The 26,773-nt window shown below is 43.6% G+C and overlaps 1 protein-coding gene across 9 annotated transcripts in view; it reads left to right on the plus strand.

The window, feature by feature from the left end:
* EPB41L4B (erythrocyte membrane protein band 4.1 like 4B) overlaps nt 1–26,773 on the plus strand; it is a 1,031,490-nt gene that overhangs the window by 239,755 nt on the left and 764,962 nt on the right. For all 9 annotated transcript variants that reach the window (XM_073587745.1, XM_073587749.1, XM_073587750.1 and 6 more), the window contains 2 exons: nt 19,829–19,949; nt 22,577–22,664. In XM_073587745.1, the coding sequence (XP_073443846.1) occupies nt 19,829–19,949; nt 22,577–22,664 (209 nt within the window). The remainder of the gene's footprint in view (nt 1–19,828; nt 19,950–22,576; nt 22,665–26,773) is intronic.

A 26,773-nucleotide genomic window follows, 5' to 3' on the forward strand; every position in this document is an offset into this window, starting at 1 on the left:
CCATAAAGGTAGATGGCCCCATAAGATGCCCCATAGATATATATGCCCGATATGCTGCTCCATAAAGGTTAATGGCCCCATAAGATTCTCCATAAAGGTTGATGGCCCCATATAATGCTCTATAGATATACACTGCTCAAAAAAATAAAGGGAACACTAAAATATCACATACTAGATATCACTGAATGAAATATTCCAGTTGCAAATCTTTATTCATTACATAGTGGCGTTCATTGAGAACAATGAAACATAGAAATGATCGATGTAAATCAAAATTAATATCCCATGGAGGTCTGGATTTGGAAAGATACTCAAAATCAAAGTGCAAAATCAAATTACAGGCTGATCCAATTTCAGTAGAAATGCTTGAAGACAAGGAAATGATGCTCAGTAGTGTGTTGGCTCCACGTGTCTGTATGATCTCCCTACAATGCCTGGGCATGCTCCTGATGAGGCTGCGGATGGTCTCCTGAGGGATCTCCTCCCAGACCTGGACTAAAGCATTCGCCAACTCTTGGACAGTCTGTGGTGCAACGTGACTTTGGTGCATGAAGCGAGACATGATGTCCCAGATGTGTTCAATCGGCTTCAGGTCTGGGGAACGGGCAAGCCAGTCCATAGCTTTAATGCCTTCATCTTGCGGGAACTGCTGACACACTCCAGCCACATGAGGTCTGGCATTGTTCTGCATTAGGAGGAACCCAGGGCCAACAGCACCAGCAATATGGTCTCACAAGGGGTCTGAGGATCTCATCTCGGTGCCTAATGGCAATCAGGCTACCTCTGGCGAGCACATGGAGGGCTGTGCGGCCCTCCAAAGAAGTGCCACCCCACACCATTACTGACCCACTGCCAAACCGGTCATGCTGAAGGATGTTGCAGGCAGCAGGTCGCTCTACACGGCGTCTCCAGACTCTGTCACGTGTGTTCAATGTGAACCTGCTTTCATCTGTGAAGAGCACAGGGCGCCAGTGGCGAATTTGCCAATCCTGGTGTTCTGTGGCCAATGCCAAGCATTCTGCACGGTGTTGGGCTGTGAGCACAACCCCCATCTGTGGATGTCGGGCACTCAGACCATCCTCATGGAGTCAGTTTCTAACAGTTTGTGCAGACACGTGCACATTTGTGGCCTGCTGGAGGTCATTTTGCAATGCTCTGGCATTGCTCCTCATGTTCCTCCTTGTACAAAGGCTGAGGTAGTGGTCCTGCTGCTGGGTTGTTGCCTTCCTACGGCCACCTCAACGTCTCCTGGTGTACTGGCCTGTCTCCTGGTAGCACCTCCAGCCCCTGGACACTACGCTGACAGACACAGCAAACCTTCTTGCCACAGCTCACATTGATGTGCCATCCTGATTGAGCTGCCCTACCTGAGCCACTTGTGTGGGTTATAGAGTCCATCTCATGCTACCATGAGTGTGAAAGCACAACCAACATTCAAAAGTGACCAAAACATCTGCCAGAAACATTGGTACTGAGATGTGGTGCGTGGTCCCCACCTGCAGAACCACTCCTTTATTGCGTGTGTCTTGATAACTGCCAATAATTTCCATCTGTTGTCTATTCCATTTGCACAACAGCATCTAAAATTGATTGTCAATCAGTGTTGCTTCCAGTGTTGATTTCACAGAAGTTTGACTTACTTGGAGTTATATTCTGTTTAAGTGTTCCCTTTATTTTTTTAGCAGTGTATATACCCCATATGCTGCTCCATAAAGGGTGATGACCCCATAAGATGCCCCATATGCTGCTTCTTAAAGGTTGATGGCCCATAATATGCTCCAGAGATATATATGCCCAATATTCTGCTGCTGCAATAAAAAAAAGTGACATACTCGCCTCTTGTCGCTGGGGGCCAGGTGCCGGTGTCCTGAGCAGGCGGGGACACGGGTGCACTATGGGGGGCCAGGTGCCGATGTCGCTGCTGGCTCAGGGCCCCTGGCACCTGTGATATTTACCTGTCCCCGTTCCACCACCGCGTGTCGCTCTGCTTCCAGGTCTCTGCAATGACTGTTCAGGCAGAGGGCGCGCAGTAACCACATCATCGTGCCCTCTGGCATGAGTGTCACAGCCAGAGGATGCGGAAGACAGGTGAATATCGCATGGCTCTCCCCCGTCCTTCCCGACATACTCACCCTCTCCTCTCCTGGCGCGGTCTCTGCATTCCCTGCTTCTCCGGTGGTCTCCGATGGCGGCAGCTCTTTCCAGTGTTCAGCGGTTATGTGGTACCGCTCATTAAATGAATATGGGCATATTCATTACTTTAATGAGCGGTACCACATGACCGCTGAACACAGTAAGAGCTGCGGTGCCGGAGACCATCTGGGAAGCAGGGGCTGCTGAGACCACGCCAGGAGGGGGTGAGTCTCACAGCCGCGCTCCCCCTTCCCCGCCGACCCCCTGGAACAATGACTCGAGTATAAGATGAGAGGGGGCACTTTCAGCCTAAAAAAGGCTGAAAATCTTTGCTTATACTCTAGTATATACGGTACGTACTGTAAAGAGGCTGTCGGGCAAAATGGATGTAGAACATGCAGGGCTAAGGGGTTAATCGGCCATGACATGTTGACTGTGAGCAGCTGAAGAGTTGGGAGAGACTGCTGCGCACCATATCTCCACTCTTGCGTGTGGTTCACTTTGTGAAATGAGGTCTCTTTGTCTCACATATGTCTGTGTATATGTCTCACATATGTCTGTGTATATGGAGGTGTGCAATTTTCCTGGATTGAGTGCCTTTGCTAAAAGGACTAAGAATCTGGACTCTAACCCTGGAGGAGAAACCACCACTATTGTATGGATTATTTTTGCCTTTTGCTTTACTATGTGCCAGACGAGGGCTGTATTTGAATTTTCCTGTATGAAGACTGAAATAACTCTTTGAATTTTCCTGTATGAGGGCTGAAATAACCAGCATTTTTAAATAAGTGCTGACCTTTAAAAGAATGGCTATTTGCGACCTGCGCCATACCAAGATAGACAGAGACCTCACCACTGCCAGCCTGACCACCACCAGCATGCTAAGGCACATGTCATCAAAGCACCCAACTAGGTGGTTCGAACGTTTGGGTCCACAGTCAGTGTCTGCTATTGACACCATTGCCTTTTCCCCTGTACTACGAGTTTGCAAATCCCCTGTTAATAACACAGGCGCAGATGCATCATGCCCTTCAACTGTTGTTGCACATTCACAAGCACCATCAGGAACCACCTCCAATTCTTTGTCCCAGCAATAGCGTTCAGCTGTCCCTACCCCAGGCTGGAATGCAAAAGAAAATACCCAGACAGCTACCACCCACAGCCCCAAACAATGAACGGGCACATTTCCAAACTGCTTGTCATGAAAATGTTGCAGTTGGATTGTGGACACTGAGGCTTTCTGCAGCCTCATGGCGACGGCCATCCCTTGGTCCCCAGTCGCCACTATTTTTCTCGTTTCGCCATACCCACCTTACCTCAGTACGTGTGCTATAACATCACCCGTGCCCTGACCAACGCAGTTACTGGGAAGGCCCACTTAACCACCAACACGTGGACAAATTTTTGTGGCCAGAGATGCTACATTTCCCTGACGGCACACTGGGTGAACTTAGTGGAGGCCGCAACCGGATCGGACCCTGGGACATCACACGTGATACAGGCGCCGAGGATTGCGGTCCCTAGTTCAATCCGGGTTACCTCCACCTCCTATAATCCTTCCTCCTCCTCCATCTCTGAATTGTCATTTTTGAGCACGTTGTCCATCTTAGTCATAAGCTGGAAGCACTGCAGCGGCAACTGGCTCTGCTGAAACGTATTTGTGTAGGTGACAAACTGCACACCTCTGCAGAGTTGTTGAAAGGTATAACAGACCAGACAGATCTGTGACTCTCTCGCTGCTGAACCTACAACCAGGTATGGGTTGTGCAAGTCAGCTCCAGCCACCACTTGGCTGGCAGTGCTGCAGCAGCTCTTACAAATTCTAGCTCACCTACTGGTGTGCAACATGAGCACACGCTGAAACGCCACATTGGAAATGTTGGCAAGGATCTGTGAGAAGCAGAGGGCAGTAGTTGAATACCAGCTACAACATGCCAGTCAGTATTCTGGTCCGCTTTCGCACATAACCAATGAGTGGGCATGGATGTCTGACATCTGTGAGGTTCTATAAAACTTTGAGTAATCGACCAAGATGGTGTGCGGCGATGACGCCATAATCCACATAAACATGCTGCTTCTGTGTCTACTCAAACGCTCACTGCTCACAGTGAAAAAAGCTTTGCATATAGACCAGGATGATATGAAGGAAGAAAGTGCACAGGGTGATAAATCCAAGCCCAGCCTCATCTTACTTTCTCAGCAGGGTTTGGGTGATAAGTAGTAGGAGCATAGTAGATTATTGCCCGAGCTACAGATGGTACTAACCGCACCAGTTTCATACCATCTGTTCAGCATGGATGAGCTGAAGAGGAGGAGATAGAGAGTAGTCATCCTGACGGGTACTGCGAAGTCTTGCTTGTTGAGAGTATGGCACACATGGCTGACGTTATGTCTCACTGCCTTTCCCGCGACTATCGCATTATACATACTTTAGCCAACACTAATTACTGTTTTTTCACCCTTCTGGACCCAGAACTTTCTATCTCTCCTTCCTGTGATGGAGAGTGCTAGTAAAATGGTGCAATACTAGAAGACCCTAATCTAACTGAAAATGCTAACAGGCTGACTCCTATGACCTTGAACAAGCACTGGATTGGCCCAGATTTCTCAACCCCCGCCGGCTGACCGCAGCAGAACATAAAGTCAATTCAAATGTAGGGTCATCAGGCAGTACTCATTCATAATGTGTGGTGTGTGTGTGTGTATATGTATGTATGTATGTATGTATGTATGTGTGTGTGTATATATATATATATATATATATATATATATATATATATACACACACATATATAATTATATTATATTATATTTTATGTGTGTTTATACAGTACAGACCAAAAAGTTTGGTCACACCTCATTCAAAGAGTTTTCTTATCCTCCGCAGCAGAGGTGACTCTTGGTCTTCCTTTCCTGGGGCGGTCTTCATAGGAGCTAGTTTCTTTGTAGTGCTTGATGGTTTTGGCCACTGCACTTGGGGCACTTTCAAAGTTTTCCCAATTTTTCGGACTGACTGACCTTCATTTCTTAAAGTAATGATGGCCACTCATTTTTTCTTTACTTAGAATTTGTATTATGGCAAGAAAAAAGCAGCTAACAGTCTATTCAGTAGGACTATCAGCTGTGTATCCACCAGACTTCTGCACAACACAACTGATGGTCCCAACCCCATTTATAAGGCAAGAAATCCCACTTATTAAACCTGACAGGGCACACCTGTAAAGTGAAAACCATTTCCGGTGACTACCTCTTGAAGCTCATCAAGAGAATGCCAAGAGTGTGCAAAGCAGTAATCAAAGCAAAAGGTGGCTACTTTGAAGAACCTAGAATATAAGACATATTTTCAGTTTTTCATAGTCATGAAAATAAAGAACTCTCTTTGAATGAGAAGGTGTGTCCAAACTTTTGGTCTGTAGTGTGTATGTGTGTATGTATGTATGTATGTATGTATGTATGTGTATATATATATATATATATATATATATATATATATATATATATATATATATATATATATATATATATATATGTGTATGTATGTATGTGTATGTATTAAGAGACCACTGCAAAATTTTCAGTTTGTCTGATTTTTCTCTTTTCATCAGTACTAATGTTTAAACTCGGGAAGAGTTCAGAAATCAATATTTTGTGGAATAACCATGATTTTTAATCACAGCTTTCATGCATCTTGGCATGCTTTCCACCAGTCTTTCACACTGCTTTTGGGTGACCTTATGCCACTTCTGGTACAAAAATGTAAGCAGTTCTTTGTTTGATGGCTTGTGTCCTGCTGGAAAAACCAGTCCTCAGAGTTGGGGAACATTGCCTGAGCAGAAGGAATCAACTGTTATTCCAGGATAACCTTGTATGCTGCTTGATTCATATGTCCTTTGCAAAGATTAACCTGCCCAAGTTTATAGAATAAAATTTATATTTTACTCAAAAATATACCTATAAAGAGAAAAATTAGACAAACTGGAAATTTTGCAATCGTCCGTGTGTGTGTGTGTATGTATATATGTGTGTGTATATATATATATATATATATATATATATATATATCTCTCGCTATATATATATATATATATATATATATATATATATATATATATATATCTCGCTATATATATATATATCTCGATCTATCTAGATATATATGTGTGTATCTGTGTAGATGTATATGAGTATGTATGCATGTATATATGTGTGTGTGTGTATGTGTGTATATATATATATATATATATATATATATATATATATATATATATATATATATATTAATATATATATTAATTAACTGAAGAGCCCGGCGCTGCCCGGGCATAGTAACTAACTGTGGTTATAGTAAATAATAATTATTCTCCATCCCATAGACCCGTGCCCATATACCCATCATACATATCCACGATCCCATAGGCCCATGCTCATATACCCATCATACATATCCTCCATCCCATAGTCGAGTGCCCATATACCCATCACACATCCTCCATCCCATCGTCCCATGCCCCTATACCCATCACACATCCTCCATCTCCATCCATGCCGCTCATTATGACGTCATAATGGTTGACTATGGGATGGAGGATGTGTGATGGGTATATGGGCACTGGACTATGGGATGGAGGATGTGTGATGGGTATATGGGCACTGGACTATGGGATGGAGGATATGTATGACGGGTATATGGGCATGGGCCTATGGGATGGTGGATATGTATGACGGGTATATGGGCACGGGCCTATGGGATGGAGGATGTGTGATGGGTATATGGGCACGGGACTATGGGATGGCGGATATGTATATGGGCACGGGACTATGGGATGGAGGATGTGTGATGGGTATATGGGCACTGGACTATGGGATGGAGGATATGTATGATGGGTATATGGGCACGGGACTATGGGATGGAGAATATGTATGACGGGTATATGGGCACGAGCCTATGGGATGGTGGATATGTATGACTGGTATATGGGCACGGGACTATGAGACTAAGGATGGGTATATGGGCACTGGACTATGGGATGGAGGATATGTATGATGGGTATATGGGCATGGGACTATGAGATGAAGGATGTGTGATGGGTATATGGGCACTCTGCTATGGGCTGGCGGATATGTATGATGGGTATATGGGCACGGGGCTATGGGATGGAGGATATGTATGATGGGTATATGGACATGGGACTATGGGATGGAGGATATGTATGATGGTATATGGGCACAGGCCTATGTGATGGAGGATGTGTGATGGGTATATGGGCACGGGACTATGGGATGGCGGATGGGTATATGGGCACGGGACTATGGGATGGCGGATATGTATATGGGCACGGGACTATGGGATGGAGGATGTGTGATGGGTATATGGGCACTGGACTATGGGATGGAGGATATGTGTGACGGGTATATGGGCACTGGACTATGGGATGGAGGATATGTATGACGGGTATATGGGCACGGGACTATGGGATGGCGGATATGTATGATGGGTATATGGGCACGGGACTATGGGATGGAGGATATGTATGATGGGTATATGGGCATTGGACTATGATATGTAGGATGTGTGATGGGTATATGGGCACTCGACTATGGGATGGCGAATATGTATGATGGGTATATGGGCATGGGACTATGGGATGGAGAATATGTATGATGGGTATATGGGCACGGGCCTATGGGATCGTGGATATGTATGATGGGTATATGGGCACGGGACTATGGGATGGAGGATAATTATAATTTGCTATAACTAACCACAGTTAGTTACTATGCCCGGGCAGCGCCAGGCTCTTCAGCTAGTGTGTGTGTGTGTGTGTGTATATATATATATACACTCACTGGCCACTTTATTAGGTACACCATGCTAGTAAGGGGTTGGACCCCCTTTTGCCTTCAGAACTGCCTCAATTCTTCGTGGCAGAGATTCAACAAGGTGCTGGAAGCATTCCTCAGAGATTTTGGACCATATTGACATGATGGCATCACACAGTTGGCGCAGATTTGTCGGCTGCACATCCCTGATGCGAATCTCCCGTTCCACCACATCCCAAAGATGCTCTATTGGATTGAGATCTGGTGACTGAGGAGGCCATTTGAGTACAGTAAACTCATTGTCATGTTCAAGAAACCAATCTGAGATGATTCGAGCTTTATGACATGGCGCATTATCCTGCTGAAAGTAGCCATCAGATGTTGGGTACATTGTGGTCATAAAGGGATGGACATGGTCAGCAACAATACTCAGGTAGGCTGTGGCGTTGCAACGATGCTCAATTGGTACCAAGGGGCCCAAAGAGTGCCCAGAAAAAATTCCCCACACCATGACACCACCACCACCAGCCTTGAACCGTTGATACAAGGCAGGATGGATCCATGCTTTCATGTTGTTTACGCCAAATTCTGACCCTACCATCCGAATGTCGCAGCAGAAATCAAGACTCATCAGACCAGCAAACGTTTTTCCAATCTTCTACTGTCCAATTTCGATGAGCTTGTGCAAATTGTAGCCTCAGTTTCCTGTTCTTAGCTGAGAGGAGTGGTACCCAGTGTGGTCTTCTGCTGCTGTAGCCCATCTGCCTCAAAGTTCGACGCACTGTGCGTTCAGAGATGCTCTTCTGCCTACCTTGGTTGTAACGGGTGGCAATTTGAGTCACTGTTGCCTTTCTATCAGCTCGAACCTGTCTGCCCATTCTCCTCTGACCTCTGGCATCAACATGGCATTTCCGGCCACAGAACTGCCGCTCACTGGATTTTTTTTCTTTTTCGAACCATTCTCTGTAAACCCTAGAGATGGTTGTGCGTGAAAATCCCAGTAGATCAGCAGTTTCTGAAATTCTCAGACCAGCCCTTCTGGCACCAACAATCATGCCACGTTCAAAGGCACTCAAATCACCTTTCTTCCCCATACTGATGCTCGGTTTGAACTGCAGGAGATTGTCTTGACCATGTCTACATGCCTAAATGCACTGAGTTGCCGCCATGTGATTGGCTGATTAGAAATTAAGTCTTAACACACAGTTGGACAGGTGTACCTAATAAAGTGGCCAGTGAGTGTATGTGTGTATATATATATATATATATATATATATATATATATATATATATATATATATATATATATATATATATATATATACACATGTATTTTCTATACACCCACCCCCAGGCTAAATGTTTTTTGGGAAAAGAACGCTTTCTGGGGCCTTCCTCTATTTGTCTTTCAGGGTGTATTGCAGTTTTTCCTTATAATTTTTGGCAGCTCTTGCATAGGATGTATCGGAGTCCCTCTTCCTTCTAATTTTTGGCAGTTCCTTAGATTGTCTGCATAGACTTTGTGAGTTTGCGTCCCTCCTTCATAAATTAAGCAGGATGTGTCTGACCGTGTCACAAACACCACATGCGTAGATAAAGTGACTACCGGCGGTGGGTGTAGTTTTATTTCCCCCTCTGCTATTTCATTTACTGTAGGTAAATGGTTCATGGTACGTGACCCTGGTGTCTCTAAGTTCCTGGGTAATGTGAGGGACAGGGATAGACTAGGGCACCCCCAAGTTTGAGGGATCAGGTAGGCACCCACTGTCCCTAGTCACTCGTTGACAGTGGATCATCATAAAGACCAGAAGAGTGGCTAATGTGCTGCAAGGAGAGCCAAGGTATTAGTACGTATTCAATCCGGTGGCATAAACACACTCTGAGAATGGCAACTGGGCAGCACGGTGGCTCAGTGAATAGCACTGCAGCCTTGCAGCGCTGGAGTCCTGGGTTCGAATCCCACCCATGGCAACATCTGCAAGGAGTTTGTATGTTCTCCCCGTGTTAGCGTGGGTTTCCTCTGGGATCTCCGGTTTCCTCCCACATTCCAAAAGACATACAGTTAGGTAATTTAGATTGTGAGCCCCATCGGGGACAGCGATGCTAATGTGTGCAAACTGTAAAGCGCTGCGGAATATGTTAGCGCTATATAAAAATAAAGATTATTATTTAACTGCTGTCACATGGAGACGTGTGCAAGCAGCCCTGTACCTGTCCGGGAGCTGAGAAATAAATGTCGTGATGTCACATGGAAACGACTTGGCTGTGGTTGACATTGAATGTCACTGGGAAGACTCTTAAGGTACTGTCACACTTAGCGATGTACCAGCGATCCCGACCAGCGATATGACGCGGTCAGGATCGCTGGTGCATCGCTAAGTGGTCGCTAGTGAGCTGCCACATAGGCAGATCTCACTAGCGACATCGCAGGGGACGGGGATCGCTACTTACCTGTCAGACGAGGCGATCCTGACGTCCTCCCACCCGGCTCCACGCTCGTCTCTCCACAGGAAGCGCCACAGGAAGCTGACGACGAGAAACAGTCCTGAACGTTCTCGCGCGATCAGCGATAACCAGCGGGGGAGCGGGTCGTAGGTAAGTATCACACACAGAGATATCGCTAGCAATATCGCTATAACGTCACTAGTTATAGCGATATTGCTAGCGATATCTCTTATTGTGACATGACCTTTATAGTCTCGGAGCGGTACGAGCTCCAGCCATAGTTGGCAATGAATGGTTGTGAACAGGAAATTACCTAAGCCAATAGTAACCTCAGTTTCCTTTAATGGCCATTTGATCTTATTTGAAATCCGTCTCACCTTGCAGAAAATTGTGACCTCCTTTAAAAATCGTTCTGAGAACCCAATGATTGTCTTGTGTAAACAGATATCTCAGATCACTCCATTGTAGGGAGAAAGCTTATTAAGACAATTAACAGCTGGAGATGAGAATGTCTTTCATTTACCTGACATTCTTTTACTAACTCAGTTCTTGTGTTTTTCGTAAATATTCAGAACATGGTACACCTACTTAGTCGCCTGTGACAGTTAACTGTTTTTGTCCCATTTATACTGTATATTCTGCTATTCTGCTTCATGTAAAATATCAGTGCAGTTATTTGCAGAGTTTATTGGCATGCAAAGTAGAAGGCCGTACAAACTGGAGACAGAAGAACAAAGACAACTATTATAATTTATTATAGCAACTTCTTTAAACCTTGTGATTTCTGCATATTTTAATAGGTCATATGGCATGCAATTGTGTAAATAAAATGCCTCTTAAAAGAAATGACAAATATTGTATTGTTGTCATGGTAACTGGTGCAAGAGACAAAGTTTTCACTGGTAAAGATTGCTACCTGTTACTAGTTTCATTGTGGATTATAGACTGTATGGACATGTAATATTGACCTGTTCTGATAGGTCATCAATCAAAATCAGATGAGTGGGTTAGAGTCCTGGCTCGCCCATTGATTAGCTGTTGGCGGCAGTGAGATGTAAGCATTGATTGCAGCTGAGCAGCCTACCTCCATTTAAGTCCTCGTTGACATATGAAATCCATTTTCATCACAAGTCATTTTTCAAGTTGTGTAAACTGCTCATGCTATAGGAATAATGCAGCCGGCCCCATACCATCAGAGGTGAAGGCTTTTGAACTGTGCAAGGACGACAAGCTGGATGTTCCCTCTTGTCCAGCTTGTTTGTGGGTTCCTAAAGAATTTAAAATTTTGATTTATCTGACCACAAAAGATTTGAACATTTTACCTCCGCCATTTAAAATGAGTATAGGTTCAGAAAGGATGACGGCATTTCTGGATTATTGTTGATTCATGGTCTCTTCTTTGCGTGATATGGTGGAGCTTTATCTTGCATTTGTGGTTTTCATGGCGAACTGTGTTCCCAGACAATGATTTCAGGAAGTATTCCTTGGCCCATGCAGTGATTTGCAACTGAATCATCCCTGTTTTTAATGAAGTAACACCTGAAGATCCATAGATCACAGGCATCCAATATGGACTGTCAGCCTTTGCCGCTTGTGCACATGGATTTCTCCAAAATCCCTTGATATTAGGTTCTGTAGATGGTGAAATATAAAGTCTTTTGAAACTTTACATTGAGGAATATTTTTTTAAATTGTTCCACAATTTCTAGACACAATTATTCACAGATTGACAGATTCACCAATCTGTGACAGCGGCATTTGCAGCATTCAGCCTGGCGGTATGTGCGCTATTCTAACTGCCAATCGGCTCTCCCGCTGCACAGCCGTGGGATGTCGATGGGTTGCCATAACAGCAGAGGGTCAGATGAAGACCCCTGTGCCTGCCTTTAGGGTACTCCCAAGAAAGCCAGCCTATGGATATAATATCAGCGATCCCAGGTTCAAGTTTTACAAAAGATAGCAAAAAGTTAAAAAAAAAAAAAAAAAAGTTTTTAAACATATGAAAAAAATAAAAAATTTGGAATTGCCCCCTTTAATCCCCCTTTTTACCCCACTAAGAGTAAAGACATTTTAAAAATCATATACATGTGTATCTCCACGCCCATAAAAGTCTGATCCATCAAAATATATAATTAGCCCAATAAACAAATTCTGTTAAGAGAAAGAAAATCTAACTGCCAGATTTACATTTTTTTTCTGTCTCCGCAGCACTGCAAAAAAGGCAGTAAGAGGAATGAAAACATTGTATATACCCACCAAATTGAATCAATAAAAACATCAGCTTAGCAAACAAAAAAACAGTCTCGCACTGCTCCATTGGCTGAAAATTTAAAACCTTGCTGGTTTTAAAAAAATGCAACGCAAGCATTTTTTTTTCTTTTTGCAAATTTCGAATATTTTATTTCACCAATTTACTTAAGGAAAAAAAATAGGCTTGTGTGGCATCTCCGTAATCATACTGACCTGGAGAATTATATTGTCTGGTCATTTTTACAGTATAGCGAACGCTGTAAAAACAATGACTGAACTGCACTTTTTTGCAGTTTCACCAAACTTGAAAATTTTCCCCACTTTCCCCGGTTAAGAAAGGGTTAAATGCCTTAAAGTAGAAAAAACGCAACACTAGAATTTCCATTTTTCTGTCTCCATACTTCCCCAAAAAATGCAATTAAAGGAATCAATGTGTAATTTTTCTTCCAAAATGGTATCAATAAAAGAATCAAGCACTCACCCTGCTACATCAACATAATAAAGCTACGAGGTGCGTTCATTAAAGATTTCCCCTGACCCACTTCCTGTGGGCTGAGAGCAATGAAACTTGGCATAGTTATTAGTCTTTCTCTACATAGGTGCCACACTTCTTGTAAAAGTCGACAGGTTGCTCCAAAAGCCATGTTTTGACTTCTGAAATCAGTCTCATCATCTGGCAAATGCTTGCCCTTCAAAAATAACTTCAATGTTGGAAAGAGGTGGAAGCCCAATGATGCGAGGTTAGATGAATAATGGGGATGCGTTAGAATTTCAAAGCCACATGAGCATGCTTCCATTTGTTCAACATGTGAGTTCTAAACTGGTGCATTGTCTTGCAGAAGGCGGACACCTTTGGTGAGCATGCCACGTCTCTTGGTTTTGGTGGCCTCAGCAATTTCCGCAGCTGTGACGCATAGTATACCCTAGTGATAATGGTACCCTTTGCTAGGAAATCCATCAGTACTACTCCTTACTGGTCCCAAAATACTGTATGCATAATCTTGCCTGCCGAGGGCTGGGCACGTGCCTTCTTTGGAGGCGGTGAGTCATGATGCTTCCATTGCATCGACTGGACTTTAGTCTCAGGATCATAGTGATGGACCCAGCTTTCATCCTGTGGGATCAGTCTGTTACAAGAAAAGTCCTCCTGGTTTCCATGGCACACCATCAATAGAGCCTGAAAGCAGTCGACTCTTTTCTGCTTCTGGAAAGGTGTGAGCAGCTGTGGAACCCAGCGAGTGGATACTTTAAGCATGTGAAAATGGTCTTGGATGATTTTTCCACATACTCCACGCTAATCTTGACATTTTGGGTTAGGTGGCAAATGGTTACGTGATGATTTTCCAAAATGGCAACCTCCACTTGCTGGATGGTGTCTTCATCAATAGAAGAGTGGGGTCTTCCTGGAATTGGAGTTGTTTGCACCGAAGTCCGACCACATTTGAATTGATGATGCCAGTTCCTGACTAAATCATATGATGGGGAATCATCACCATAAACCTCTTTCATCTCATCGATCGTCTCCTTTGGTGTGTGGCTTTTCAAGTAAAGGAACTTGATGACTGCTCTGTATTCCACTGGGTCAATTCTTAAACCTCACACCACTTCAGCACATGTAAAATCAAGACCGTTATCAGTTCTGAGTTGCAAATTGGCAACTATAGAGTTATATCATTACACTTGTGAAGTTTCAGTGTCCTGTGATAAATAGAAGTGGGTCAGGGGAAATCTTTAATGAACGCCCCTCGTATAAGTCTTAGGAAAGAGTTACACAAGCAATTCTGTCTGTCGTAACACAAGCATTTTATTATTTTCCAGAATTTTTTTTCAATTGGTAATATATGGTAATTAAAAAAAAAAAAAACTGGGCAAGTTTTAGCATTGTTGTAATTGTACTGATCTGGAGAATGTCAATTTTGCTACACAGTGAATGCTGTAAAAACGAAACCAACCAAAAAAACAATTATGGAATTGCATTTTATTTCCTGGAGTTTCACTTCACTTGGAATTATTTTCCAGAACTTTGTGTTGTAAAAAATGGTCATTCCAACCTACATCTTGTCTCACAAAAAACATACCCTCATATAGTTATGTTGACAGAAAATTTAATGTTTTGCTCTTGGAAAAAGGGTAAGAAAAGACTAAAATGCAGAACTGAAAATCTGAGTCATTAAGGTGCTAATGTTTAGCAGCCCTAATTAGATACTGTAGAGTCCAGTTTAAAAGGTCTTAATGCCTTTTTGTATTAATCTAACCTGTGGGTTTCTCACCCTGATGGTAACGGTTATGGGTCGTCTGGTGAGGTGAGTCCTCTAAGCAAATGGTGAGGGTTTGCAGCACAGACCAGAGATGTACAAATGGTATGTGGATCAGTAAGGAACAGGGCGTACAAATATTCAGAAATGCAGAAATCGCCAGATGAAGCGTTGTCAGAGGTGTGGCTGGAGAAATAGAAAACAATCACAATCTCCATGTTCTTGAATTTTTCAAAACTTGCAATTTTATTTGTGCAAAACAATGTTGTCAGGTATGGGGGGACATATGACATACCCTGTCCCGCCCCAACGCCGTACATTTTAGCAGTGCTGGTAGAAATTGTTGTGAAAATATCAAGTCACAACATTTTTTTTTTTTTTTTTTTCCAAAGCAATTTATTCCAGAATTCTAAATCACTTTGAGTCTCTGCTAATCCACATTATTTATGGGGTGTATTCACTTGCATCTGATACCTGAAATTATCCCTTTTAATTTGTTATACAGCTACCATTAACTTGATAAGAGATTTTTTGTAATACTGTGTTGAGATTCTCAGATTTTTCTCCTAATGTTCCCAATAAAACTTAAAACTTACACCTACTGCATATTGGAATCGAATATTTGAGATGGAAATACCACTTGAACCCCTTTGATTTTTAGATTTCCATATACTTTTTGTCTTGTGTTGTTTGGCTTTAATAGAATATATACTGTAATTACATGGAAGATTTTATTCCATACATTTGTGTTTAGGTTGGTATTAAATTGATTCGACATTTTGTAACTTGTCACTTCAGTACATGTTGATATGTACAGTGAAGGAAATTTTGTATGTTTGCCCACTGACAAAGACATGAGCAGTCTATAATTTTAATGATACAGTAGGTTAATTTTACCATTGAGAGATAAAATATCAAAAATAAAATCCAGAAAATCACATTGGATAAATTATATAAATTTATTTGCATTTTGCAGTGAGAAATAAGTATTTGATCCCACTGGCAAACAAGACTTAATACTTGGTGGCAAAACCCTTGTTGGAAAGCACAGCAGTGAGACTTTTCTTGTAGTTGATGATGAGGTTTGCGCACATGTCAGAAAGAATTTTGGTCCACTCCTCTTTGCAGATCATCTGTAAATCATTAAGATTTTGAGGCTGTCGCTTGGAAACTCGGAGCGTCCTCTCCCTCCATAAGTTTTCTATGGGATTAAGGTCTGGAGACTGGTCACTCCATGACCTTAATGTGCTTCTTCTTGAGCCACTCCTCTGTTGCCTTGGCTGTATGTTTTGGGTCATTGTCTTGCTGGAAGACCCAGCTACGACTCATTTTTAATGTGCTTGAGGAGGGAAGGAGTATGTCACTCAGGATTTTACGGTACATGGCTCCATCCATTCTCCCATTGTTGCGGTGAAGTAGTGTTGTGCCCTTAGCAGAGAAACACTCCCAAAACATAATGTTTTCACCTCCATGCTTGACAGTGGGGACCGTGTTCTTTTGGTCATAGGCAGCATTTTTCTTCCTCCAAACATGGCGAGTTGAGTTAATGCCAGAGAGCTCAATTTTTGTCTCATCTGACCACAGCACCTTCTCACAATCACTCACAGAATCATCCAGGTGTTAATTGGTGAACTAAAGACGGGCCTGCACATGTGCCTTCTTGGGCAGAGGGACCTTGCGGGCACTGCAGGATTTGAACCTTTACGGCATAATGTGTTACCAATGGTTTTCTGTGTGACTGTGGTCCCAGCTGCCTTGAGTTTATTAACAAATTCCCCCCGTGTAGTTTTAGGCTGATCTCTCACCTTCTTCATGATCAAGGATACCCCAAGAGGTGAGATTTTGCATGGTGCCACAGATCGATGTTGATTGACAGTCATTTTGTATTTCTTCCATTTTCTTGCTGTTGCAACAACAGTTGCCTCCTCACCCATCATCTTACTTATGGTTTTGTAGCCCATTTCAGCTTTGTGCATGATCTTGTCCCTGACATTCTTAGAAAGCTCTTTGGTCTTGAGGTTAGAGTCTGACTGATTAATTGAGTCTGTGGACAGGAGTATATTATAAAGATGACTATGTAAGACAGCTGTCTTTAATGCAGATAACAAGTTGATTAGGAGCGTCTAACTGATCTGTAGGAGCCAGAACTCTTAATGGTTGGTAGGGGATCAAATACTTATTCCTCACTGTAAAATGCAAATTTATATAATTTATGCAATGTAGTTTTCTGGATTTTATTTTTGATATTCTATCTCTGTTAAAATTATAGACTGTTCATGTCTTTGTCAGTGGGCAAACTTGCAAAATCAGCAAGGGATCAAATAATTATTTCCTTGACTGTATCTTAATTACCGTATATGCTCGAATATAAGCCGAGGCACCTAATTTTGCCACCAAAAACTGGGAAATCTTATTGACTTGAGTATAAGCTGGGTATGCATTGGCCCCTCATCCCCATCCTGGTATGCACGGCCTCCTCATCCCTATCCTGGTATGCATTGTATCCCCATCCCATTGTCCTCTCATCCCCATCCTGGTATGCATTGTCCCCTCATCCCCATCCTGATATGCACGGCTGTCTCATCCCTATCCTGGTATGCACGGTCTCCTCATCCCCATCTTTGTATGCATTGTCCCCTCATCCCGATCCTCATATGCATTGTAACTTCATCCCCATCCTTGTATGCATGGCCTCCTCATCCTGATATGCATGGTCCTCTCATCCCTATCCTGGTATGCATTGTACCCTTATTCCCATCCTGGTATGCATTGTTCCCTCATTCCCATCCTGGTATGCACGGCGGCCTCATACCCATCCTTGTATGCATTGTCCCCTCATCCCTATCCTGGTATGCATTGTCCCCTCATCCCTATCCTGGTATGCATTGTCCCCTCATCCCTATCCTGGTATGCATTGTCTCCTCATCCCTATCCTGGTATGCATTGTCCCCTCATCCCTATCCTGGTATGAATGGCTCCTCATCCCTATCATGGTATGCATGACTCTCTTCATCCCTATCCTGGTATGCATGGCCTCCTCATACCTATTCTGTTATGCATGGCCCCATAAGAAAAACATTTAAAAAAAAAAAAAAGACATCCTACTTACCGTCCCTGCACTCCCTGGCAGCGTCTTGTTTTGGTGCCAGCAGCAGCGGGGCAATCACGTGTGCCCGCTACGTAAGGGAATATTCATTCCCTTAAATAGCAGGCACACGTAGTTGCCTGGCCTCTGCAGGAAGTTGGCGGCTGCAACTATGGTGCCCGCTATTAAAGAGAAATGAATTTTCACTGCCAGCTCCTGCCTCCTGTGACCCACTGCTTCGTCGCTGCCGCTGTCTCCATCTTCTGGGACCATCGAGTACAAGCAGAGGGGGGCTTTTTCTGTATAAAAAAAAGTGCTGAAAAACTCGGCTTACACTCGAGTTTATGTGATACATGTCGGGCTAAAAGTCTTTGGTCTTTAGTGGCTTTAGCTTAGATTCTTTACCAGTTGCTTTATAATTTGCAGTTTCTTTACTGCATCTTTTTTTACCTACTGTAGTTGAAGTTGGTAACAAAATGCTTAATTACATTATATCTATGAAATGCATTATACCATTTGTGTCATTCAGGTACATATTACATTTTATTGAGGAGCTTTTCACTTGCTAATCAAATTCTTAAATTCTTCAGTGGTTATTATGTTTCAGAGTTTAGGGTGGGGAATGTTTGTGGGTAGTATATTATCAGAATACAGAAGGCTGTGTTCCCATAATAAGCTTTTGGTGAGTTTTTGATTGCCGATTTTCTGCTCCTATTAAGTAAATTAGGTTACTTCAATTTTACATTGCGTTTTTTGACTGTGTTTTTTTACTTGAATTTTTATTGCATTTTTGACACTGTGGGTTTATCTTTTCTTGGTGTCATGTTTTACATTTTTTTAATGCATTACTGCCAAGGAAATGCGCTAAAAATACAGTAGTTGTGAACTTTCCATATCTAATGCAAGTTTATGGGAAAAATCTGGACATAGTACTCAGTGTACCTGCAAGAGAAATTGACATAATTTGGTTTTGAAACATTCACTGCAGGTCAGTTTACGCCGAGTAGAATAAAAGCATAGTGGGTATGAGACGTCTAGAAACTCCACCCAGTTTATTGGAAATGTAAGACGCTTCATTTTTGATGCAGCGAATATACGCAGTGCCAAAAGCTGATCATAGAAACACAGCCTAAAGATATTTTAGAAAGTGTTGTGTTTTTTGTTAGTTTTTTTTTATTCAAACCTCACTTGCAGTGTGTGCTTGGTGTAAGCTGAAGGGCCAGTGGTATAGAGTACAGCTGTCTTACCAGCTTTAGGATAGTATGTTTGTTTTTCATTTGAACTGAATCCTGGTGGCTTTTCCCAACCCGCTTCCAATGACTAACAGGTAACTTCCTGCCTGCGCATGTAGGGTGAGACATGTCACTCTAGGGAAGTGGCCAGAGAGAAGCTGCTGAAGATCTGACTAGTCTCCTGGGCATCTTGTTACCGATTGCATTTACACCTTCAAAAACTTCCAACCTGGTTTGTGATTCATCTGGAACTTGCTTTAGTCATCTCATGTTTATTGACATTTTTGGTTGTAAGATATCTTCACCTAGTAACACATGGCCTGGCTTTTCTGATCAAGTCAAACTACTAGTGGATGGATAATGTAGGGGATCTGTAAACAAGCATTTTTCTATATTGGAACTCTACATTTTTCTCAAATGAGTCGTTTGGTATGTTTATTTTTTAAAGTGCTTAAGCAATTTGTATTTTTTTTTTTTTAAATTAAAAAGGAAAGATGAACATCACAAGGGTTCCAAGGCTGGCCAAAGTCTAATAAACATTCAACAGCATTGATTGTTCAGATTTAGATATTCTGTTAAGTCTGATAAATGTTTCTATCATGTTACAGCTGAGCTTGGCGAGTGTGAACATCCAGAACACACTCCAGAACTGGTGTCTGAATTTCGATTCATTCCAAACCAAACTGAAACTATGGAGCTTGACATCTTTCAGAAGTGGACAGAATGCAGGTACGTAGTAAAGCTGCTGCTTTTTTACTTCACTGTAGCTGTGCCTCATCAGAATAGCTGCAGAGTATAAAAAGTTCATCACAAAATCAGCCCACAGAGAAAGGAATCTTTCCTGCAGGATTGAATGTTTATAGACTGTAAAAACCAGCAAGGATAATTGCCCCAAATGAACATTGGTAGGAGGTGGCCCAGAGGGGAGCTTAAGTATTTGCCCCGTTCCTAATGTCTTCTACTTTTTACTCATTTGTCACACTTAACTGTTACAGAGCAAACTAGTTTTATAATGGTTCTGATTATTTCCCTGACCTGTGATGCTCCTCCTTTTAGTCTTGTATTCCCTTGCTAGTGTTGGAACCTAATAGTGTCCCGTGAATGCTGCAGCCAACCTATAGCCACTGATCTGCTGCAGTCTAATTCTTTTGGAACTGATTCTCCTAAATCTTAGGTTTTGTTTTTACTTTTAATTCTTGCACTTCTCTGTTCTTGAAATATGGACTAAACCTTGGTCATTGGACATTAAAACTTTCACACTCCTTGAACTGCACCAATATTTAAGTCCACAGCATTTTCTCCCCTTCCCATATTTATAGTTCTGCTTTGTATCACTTGTCCTATTTATTGCATTATTCTATGTCCTGCTTTGTAGAAGCATCTTACTCTTTAGATTGTGTTATACTATGCCTCATTAAGAGAACCAACTAGTCTTGATTAGCCTTTAAAAGGTATCAACCACTGAATACTTTCAATTTTTATTTTTTTTCTATCTGCTGGCAAAGGTCAGTTTCACACTTCCTGATATTTCTGTTACCGGAAAAAATAGTACTGGAGATGTCCGTGTGTGTAATACTTGTGGCATACGTGTGGTAACCGTGTGCTGCATCAGTACCACACATACCAGCGCCTGGGAAGCAGGGGTACAGTTAGCGCTGTTCCCCGGTGCTGGGTGCTAAAGACGGCTATCATCATTCTCCCCTGCTCTGCCAGTGAGCAAGGGAGAATGTTGAGCGTTATATTTAGCTGACAACAGCAAAAACAGGCGGAAGCTAATAGGACTATTACTACCATCAGCCTACACCTGCTGCCGCTAATAACAGTGAGAGCAGGCAGAAGCTGTTGGAGTATTAATCAACCGCCACCTGTTCCATGAATAAATTTAAAAAACACTGTGGGTTCCCCTGTATTTTTTATTACCATTCAGGCAAAACTGACAGCTACGGGCTGCCATCCTCAGCTGTCAGCTTCAGCAAGGTTGGTTATCAAGAATAGATGGGTGCCCACACTGTTTTTTAAAAATTATTTAAATAAATAATAATTAAAAAAAAAAACTGTGTGGGGTCTGACCTATTTTTGGCAACCAGCGTTGCTAAACCACACAGCTGGGGGCTGGTATTAGGCTGGTAAGGGGCCATGGATATTGACTCCCCCATCCTAAAAATAGCAGCCCACTTCCATGGGATGCTGGCAAGTGGGGTAATATTTGTGGAGTTTATATCAACTTTGCATTGTCTGGTGACATTAGTAATGGAGAGGCAGACACCTATACATTACTAATCCTATTGTTTGTATGGTAAATAAACACACAGCAAGTGTAAAGTCTTTAATTTCAAATAAAAACAACACACTTCTCCAATTTTTATTTAAAAATAAAAAAGTCATACTCTCATAACACCCATTCCATTGAAGCCAACGTCTGTTGTAATAAAATGAAAGAACAACAATAATATGCCTCACCTGTTCAACATTCTGTCCCACGCCGTAATCTGTTTGGGGATTAATAGTTTTCAACCTGGACGGTGCCAAGATGTGACCTTCCAGGCCGAGAACCACTGATAAATGAGCTGCTGAGAGCACAGCATCAGTGAGCAACCATGACATTATCAAGGTTATCGCAGGTCACTGAGGCTGCATTCCCAGCTGGACTGAACAGCCGTGACCTCAGCACTGTGATCTTTGAATAATTAAAAAAACAATGTGGGGACCCATCTATTAATAACCAACCTTGCTGAAGTTGACAGCTGAGGGTTGCAGTCCGCAGCTGTTAGCTTTGCCTGCCTGGTTATTTATAGAACAGGCAGCAGCTAATACTCTCGCTGTTATTAGCGGCAACAGGTGTAGGTTGATGGAAGTAATAGTGCCATCAGCCGCGGCCTACTCTCGCTGTTACCAGTTCAATATAACGCTAAACATGTGAGCACGGTCTTCAGCACCAGGCGCCGGGGAACAGTGCTAACTGTGCTCTGCTTCCCAGGCACCGGTACAAACAAACGTCATCCATGTTCACGTGTGTGGGACGCTTTCCCTTTCACCCCTGCTGCTGTTAAAAAGGCGGGCATTTCAGTGTGCATTGTCCACGGGCACGCGGTCCGTGGAAACATACTAACATATGCACAGACCAATTCACTTGAATGGGTCTACGTCTGTAATTGTCTCCAGTGTGTGGGAAAACTGTCACCACACGTACTGGACACACTGACATCTGAAAGAGCCCTAACATAGTACAAAGATAATATTTATTTTATTACAACTAACCATAATTTGTTGTGATTTTTTTAAACCCAAAGAGAAAAGTTCTTGAAAGGGAATGGACTTTTAATATACAGTTAAGATTTTCATTTTCTTTTATTTAGGGGGAAAACACCAGCACAGGCAGAGCTCTGTTACCTGAATAAAGCCAAGTGGCTTGACATGTACGGTGTGGATATGCATGTAGTAAAGGTAAGTGTTACATAATTTTATTTTTTTATTTCTTCCATTTTAGTTTATCTCTTTTATAGAAGAAATACTTGATACCATGTTTATTGTATTAGCCCCTCAAGGGCGCACTATTTTTTTTTGTTTTTTTTTAATTTTTGCACTGGCAATGTTTTCGGGTACATATAAATATTTTAAGATTTCATGTACCCTCACAGCCACTTGGTGATTAGGTCTTAATGACCATTCATTTTTTTTTTTCTATTTGTGCCTCTCCTCTTTTCAACATTCATCATTTTTTTTTATTGATGTGTTTGTGTGAGGGTTTGTTTTATGTAGAACAAATCAGAATATTTTCAGCTCTGTTTTGGTGTACATATAAATTACTGTGTATTTTTTTTTGTATTTTTTTCCAGCACAAATCTATATAAAGAGGCACTTTTGTTTTTTTCTTTAAAAAACCTTGCATTCTACAGTTTATTACTATAATATGCATACCTAATGTGTGTACTTTTTTTGTTATATGCAGTTAATAAAATAAGTATTTTATGAAAACAATATTTTTGTTAAATAAACTTTATTTTTTTATTTTAGGTATTTTATTTCAAATTTTAGATATGTATACGGTATATTAAGATATTTTCTCTTTCGTCTCATTGGGGGACACAGAAACCGTGGGTGTGTGCTGCTGTCACTAGGAGGTTGACACTATGCATGAAAAAAATGTTAACTCCGCCTCTGCAGTATACACGCCTCCCGACAGGCTGTAGGACAATCAGTTTTGCTTAGTGTCAGCAGGAGGTGGACAGGGGTCTCTCGCAGACCCATGCCTACCTCAATGTGCATCATTCCTTTTCAGGTAACCTTGGAGGGATACAGAGTAGAGCTGCTACATCTGTATTCCCACATCGGGATCATGAGTACGGCGTGTACTGCCACCCCGTATCCTCATGGATCCCACGGGCAGGACCCTATCCTCTAACACAGGACTCGTGTTCAGGTGGCCGCTCCTGGTCCTGACCTTCGTCTCCCATCACTCGCCCACCAGAGCCTGATGATCGAGAGAGACACCCTGCAGATAAGGTTTGGGACAGCAATCTTTTCATGCAGATAATCGACCCCTGTTACGGGGTGAACTGGAGGTAAGAGGCTTCAGCATTGCATGATCCGCTTACCAGCTGCTCTGGCTGAATGTGACCTCTGTAATCAGCACTCGGGCTTACAGCCCATGGCTCTATACTTATGTTAAGAGCCAACACTTACTTTCAAGCAGTGTGGTTCCAGCCTCCTCCCGTGGCGGAGTTATGGCCCTGGGCTCCAGCAGGAGCCCAGCAAGGCCGACGCTAGATTCCGGCTTCCGGCAGGATCCGCCCCCCCAACTTCCTCTTTCTGTACCAGTGTCACCTTGGTGCTCCAGGAGGCCAGAGCAGGGCCCCGCACACCGCTTCTGGGCGGGGATTTCGTAAGGCTTCTAGGCAGGGCTGTTCACCTCGCTTTCTCTCACCCTCATCAGCCTTCCGGCGGCAGCTGCGGCGGGCATACAGGTCGTGGGTATGTGAGTACTGCACTACAGGTTGCTCCCTCTCTCTGCTTTCTACCCCCGACGGTCGGCACCAGGTAAAACCTGTCAGTATGCCCAAGGGAGAGCAGTCCCGCTCCTCCTCATCCGCTTCAGTGACCTTGGTGTCAGGCCTCCTTCAGGTCAGTCCTCGCCACTCTGCTCAGATGGCAGCAGACCTATGGTGTCACCTACAATAGAGAGCAGGTGTAGCCCCCGTTTTGCATGTCCGAGCTCCCACTTCACCCCTGAAGCAAGAGGAAGCACCTTGCCTGCCGCCCAGGGGCCATCCATCGTCACGGGAGACAGCGAGTGTCCAGGATGGGCCTCTTCCTTATCCAAGTCCGTGGCCAACCCTTACCAAGATATCACAGACCTTGGTAACGGCGCTTAATAGATTGCCACTTCAGACTCCAGTGGACATAGGAGCACCAAAGGAGCCTCCTTTTGGGCCTTCTAGAGGCCGTAAAAGGTTTAGACAGGACCATCAACCAGGCCCCCTTCTCACTCCATCTCACTGCCAGAATTACTCGGGCCGTCTGCCTCCTCCCCGTCCTCATCCCCGGAATCAGGCGAGGCGTTATCGGAGATACACTCAGAGGAGGGTTCTGAGTATGGGCCAGAACAGTACCAGGTCAAGGATATGGTTCAGGGCCTCATCGCCGCAGTCAATGAGACCATTTAACATTGGGGACCCCACATCAAAACCTAATGATCAGGCTTTTTCATTTAAGCTTCATAAGTCCCCCTCTAGGGTTTTTGCCTCCCACAAGGATTTTGAGGAAGTGTTGGCCACGGAAAGGGAAAACCCAACCAGGCGATTTCAAAGAGAAAGTCGTTTTGGGATTCTATATCCCTTCCCTCCAGGTCTCACCGCCAACTGGACCGCCTCCCCTTCGGTGGATCCACCAGTGTCCAGACTCGCTACCAAAACAGTCCTCCCACTCGCCAGTGGAGCAGCCCTAAAAAATCCCAATGATAGGAGGATAGAATCCCTGTCAAAATCTGCCTTTGAGGCAGCAGCCGCCACAGTGTCCAGCCTTCGCCCCAGCTTGGGTAGCTAAGTCTGTTACAGAATGGGCCAAACAGCTTAAGCAGGGCATATTGGCGGGGGCACCACCAGCGGAACTGGCGGAGTTCGTAGATCAAATCTCCCATGCCGGGAGGTAAATAGGAATCAGCAGCCCTCGATGCCCCGTCTTGCGCAGCTCAAGCATCCAGTAATGTGGTAGCCGTCCGGCGGACGGTCTGGCTAGGGGCTTGGCAGGCTGATTTGTCCTCAAAGAAATCACTGACCAACCTGCCGCTTCAGGGCACCTGGCTCTTTGGGTCAATGCTAGATCAAATCATTAAGGATGCAACGGGGGGTACACGCTTCCCTCTCCCCCAGGCCAAGACTGGTCGATATGTTTTCAAACATAGGGCTCAGCCCTTTCAGCCCTTTCACCGTACCCCAGCGACAGGCACTTATGCTGAGGGCCCACAGAGGTCGCAAGCACCGAGAGATAGGAAGGTATCCTTTCGGACCATCCCTTCATGGCATTCCCGCAGTTCCAACAGCAGAACTATCAGGTCAGGGCCGGGCAGAGCAACTTCAGCCTGACGCCAGCAGGGAGTCCAACTCCCTTTCCAGTACCTCTCCCTGACTAGGAGGCCCCCTTCTCCTCTTCAGAGATGTCTGGCATAGTTCAGTAGAGGATATCTGGGTAAAGGAGGTAGTATCGACAGGATACAAGATAGACTTCAACGTCCTTCCGCGAGATCGCTTCTTTCTATCACAACCAAAAGACGCTGCTAGGGCTCTAGTTTTTTCTGCGGCAATCAACTCTGTCCGCAACGCAGGAGTAATCGTTCCCGTTCCCGAGCAGGAACGTATTGCCGGCTTTTACTCAAACCTGTTTGTGATGCCAAAAAAAAAGGATGGCTCAGTTCGTCCCATACTAGACCTCAAAAGGCTAAACAGATGGGTCCGCTTACGCCATTTCAGGATGGAATCGATTCGGTTGGTAATTACGTCTATAGAGGTTCAGGAATTCCTATGTTCCATAGACATCCGGGATGCCTTCCTACACGTCCCCAATTTTTAGGGACGTCAGAGGTTTCTGCGTTTTACTGTCCAAAAGCAGCATTTTCAGTTTGTGGCCCTGCCATTTGGGCTGGCAACAGCCCTCAGAATTTTCACAAAGATTGTGGCAGCGATGGTAGCTATATTAAGAGTCAGAGGCATAATATTGGTGCCATATCTCGACGATATTCTCGTCAAAGCGCCCTCCTTCGCTCAGGCCCAGGAAAATCTAGCGGTAGTTTTAAACACGCTGTCCCGGTTTGCTGGATCATAAACAGGGAGAAATCTCGCCTAACGCCAACACAACGCCTAGAATTCTTAGGAATGGTAATCAACACTCGCCGCTCGAGGGTCTTTCTCCCAGAAAGAAAGTGGATTACCCTCCAGCAGGGAATTCACTCTCTGTTGAAATTCCGGTGTCTATCCTTTCGCGCTGCCATGAGAGTCCTGGGATGGCTGGTGACAGCTTCAGAGGTAATAACCTTTGCCTTGTTCCATTCCAGGATACTA

The sequence above is a fragment of the Dendrobates tinctorius genome, unplaced genomic scaffold (genome assembly GCF_039654945.1).
Source record: "Dendrobates tinctorius isolate UK_male_01 unplaced genomic scaffold, ASM3965494v1 ptg000102l, whole genome shotgun sequence".
NCBI classification, from domain to species: domain Eukaryota; kingdom Metazoa; phylum Chordata; class Amphibia; order Anura; family Dendrobatidae; genus Dendrobates; species Dendrobates tinctorius.